The following is a 3370-nucleotide window of genomic DNA, read 5'->3' as shown; positions in this document are numbered from 1 at the left end:
GGTCGTGACGAGGTAGTTCGCTACATCAAACGATGAGACTGGCGGTAGTTCCTAAAGATTATGGCACCAGTCGTGTTCACAAATGGCATAGGGGTCTACATCATTAACGGGAATTTTTTAAAAAATATTTATCTCTGGAACCAGAAAAATACGGAAGATTATCGACAGAAACTAATATTTTACTATTCTACGCCATTGTCTTCCATTGCTTTCTGCCAGCCGGAAGTAAACTTCCACTCCGATCAGCTGTTTAACCGCATACTATCTATAATAAAAGATCATAGGGTCACAACTGCATTGTTGAAAAAGAGAGAACGTCTGCATCCTTTTGAAACAACAGATCGTCAACCTGTACCAAGGGATACAACTCTATTATTTATAAACATTAAATTATTTATCGAGTTTTGTACCTTGACACGTATCGCATGACCAATATAAAAGGATCCTTATGAAAAAGAACGAGCACTCACTCGCTGCACATAATAATATTATTAAGAGGTCGGATATTCGAACGAATTTATCTTCTTGGTTTAACATTCTTGTAATGGACGATATTTTGCGTTGGTTTGAGAGTATTTCCACTGCAAAAATGTGGGTTATCAGACCTGCCCTCGGCACTCAACAGCTACTGTCATTGACTGTCATACCCACGGAGCCAAAGTTTATCGTGATTTCTATGGCGTGTAATGGACAGAATGCTTTTGTAATGACATCTAGTTTGAATGTTAAGCCATCGCAAAAAAAAAAAAAGACACACACACATACACACACACACACACACACACATAGAGAGAGAGAGAGAGAGAGAGAGAGAGAGAGAGAGAGAGAGAGAGAGAGAGGTGGTGGAGGAGGAGAAGGAGGAAAAGGAAGTAGTAGTAGTAGTAGTAGTAGTAGTAGTAGTAGTAGTAGTAGTAGTAGTAGTAGTAGTAGTAGTAGTAGTAGTAGTAGTAGTAGTAGTAGTAGTAGTAGTAGTAGTAGTAGTAGTAGTAGTAGTAGTATAGTAGTAGGCGAAGAAGAAGGAGAAGAAGAAGAAGAAGAAGAAGAAGAAGAAGAAGAAGAAGAAGAAGAAGAAGAAGAAGAAGAAGAAGAAGAAGAAGAAGAAGAAGAAGAAGAATGAGAAGAAGAAGAGGAGGAGGAGAAGGAGGAGGAGGAGGAGGAGGAGGAGGAGGAGGAGGAGGAAAAGAAGAACCTACACTTATCAACGGATCTAATGTAAGATTAGTCGTTTGTTCACCCTTTGCGAAAGGGAAAGTCGAAATGCAATCACTTTTTGTCTTTGTGTATTCTAAGCTTGAGGATAAATAAATAGATGCGTAAATAAATAAATACATAAATAAATTGATAAATGAAATATAAGAAAAATAAAATTCCTAAAAATTTACATGTGAAACAAATGAATGAATCAATGAAACTTGCCTAAAAGGTCTACCTTTATCTATATAAAAAATCTGAGCTTTGATATCGTGTAATTCCTATAACATTTTTCTCAAATCATTGTACAAAGTTTCCATGCCAATTTCATTTAATATGTAGGATTTGACTAGACGCAAGTGAGAATGTTTCCCTAGTCGACAGAGACAACTATGTATATTATTATTAGTACCGGAGTAAGGTGAGAAAATGTGATTCAAAAGGTCCTTTAAGAACTCATCTTATTTAATTATCGTTTATAGCTGGACTTGCATGTCACAGACCGAGAGTCATACATAATTGGTTCCTCTGAATTTAGTGCATAGCCTTCAATGGAAAGAAAATTTGATCTTATGAGGCTAGCAAGGTTACAAGGGTGTGCTTATTGTACGAGGTTGATTGTATTATATTTTTTTTCACCTGTGGAAAGAAAACCGGAAAAGACAATGTCATGTGATCAAGAGGTCAGATGTCAAAAACCAACTTGGTGCATAATAAATCTCATAAACATGGCGGACTCTATTTGACAGTGAATCATGGAACAAGTGGAAAATTAGATGAATGTGAAGTTAATAATATTGTGGTTTTCTTAGGAAACTAACTTCCAATAATGGAGTCTAAAGGGGAGGATCTATCGACCCTGGAGGATTACAGTTCCGAGGTCGATAGACTGACCAAATTGCTCGAGGAAACCACCCAAGAAAAGTTACAAGCAGCCGAGTACGGACTTGCTGTCTTGGAAGAAAAGCACCAGTTGACTGCTCAGTACGAAGAATTAGAGGCACATTTAGAGACCACAAAAACAGAACTTGAAACTGCGAAAAGGGTATGTTATCAGTAAAACTAGATTAAGACTGTAGTATTGTCCAGCAGTGGTGATCTCACTGGTCTGGCACTGCTACACTCCACTGCTGGGCTTACTTTCTTTTTTTTTTCGCTTAGCTTGGGAATTAAAATTATCATTCAATAAGTCAGTCGTTCAGGCTGAATTCCAATTGCTAAAGTTTTAATCTGTCTCTATTTTTACAAGTCGGGCCTTTTTTCCCCACCCCGTATGAGTAGGTACTTTGGTAAAAAATTCAAATTGGATTGAGCTCAATGAAACCTATATCATTTTAAAGTGCTTTTCAACACGATTCTAATGATACCAAAATTGTGAAAATCAGATAAGCAGAAAAAAAGTTGTGTTAGTTTAAAGGCTGACAAATGGTCTTCTATTTGCCTTTGTTATTTACTGACGGACTTTGTGACCTGAAAATTGTTGCATTTCCGGTAGTAACCGCCATTTGGATTTCAAAACTGGTCTAAAATGACCGCTAAGATTTGAGTAAGGATTTTACTGGAACGAATTTCATGGATGCGGTATACAACTTTGCCCTGAATTTAATTTTATAAAAAAGTTAAGATGTTAAATAAACGTGCCAGCATGAAATTTTGATTTACCAAGTTCTAATCTTTTAATTATCCAAAGCTAAATTATACCCTATTTTATCCATAATCAAAAGTTATACTAAATTGTCATTGATTTTAAAATAAACTACACCAAACGATAGAGTAATTTCTCCTGAAGAAAATAAGACATAAATCATTAAAATCCATCCATAAACAAAAAATCTATGGAACTTTTTCTGAGACCCATCACTCAAAAGTCCAAAAAATCGGGTCACAGCCACTAGGCCATTTATCGGCTCCCTGCTGGAGGGCCAAATGGACGTTTACCAAAGTACCTAGTATGAGTTGAGTATGAATGAGAATGTAGAATGGGAGGATTGGAAAGGGGGGGGGGGGGAGTCGTCTGCTATGGAATTTGGTGGAGGTAGAGATGCGCCCATCGGGCTAGCGAATTTTTTTTTTCAGCTCAAACTGTGATATATGTGATAAAGGTTAATTAATATTTTTTAAAATCCGATCTTGTTTTATTTCGATTGCCTTTTTTTTTTAGTTTAAATAAATCATGAGC

General features: G+C 36.6%; 1 protein-coding gene across 1 annotated transcript in view; it reads left to right on the top strand.

Annotated features, from left to right (window-relative positions):
- Positions 1–1877: 1877 nt before the first annotated feature.
- LOC144975770 (protein bicaudal D homolog 1-like) overlaps positions 1878–3370 on the top strand; it is a 32347-nt gene continuing 30854 nt past the window's right edge. The window contains exon 1 of the mRNA XM_078919957.1: positions 1878–2236. Within this exon, the coding sequence (XP_078776083.1) occupies positions 2021–2236 (216 nt within the window). The 5' untranslated portion in view covers positions 1878–2020. The remainder of the gene's footprint in view (positions 2237–3370) is intronic.

This window comes from Berghia stephanieae, chromosome 6 (assembly GCF_034508935.2).
Source record: "Berghia stephanieae isolate SIO BIC M18660-M18661 chromosome 6, UCSD_Bste_1.3, whole genome shotgun sequence".
NCBI lineage: Eukaryota > Metazoa > Mollusca > Gastropoda > Nudibranchia > Aeolidiidae > Berghia > Berghia stephanieae.
This window is presented reverse-complemented; position numbering and strand designations above follow the sequence as displayed.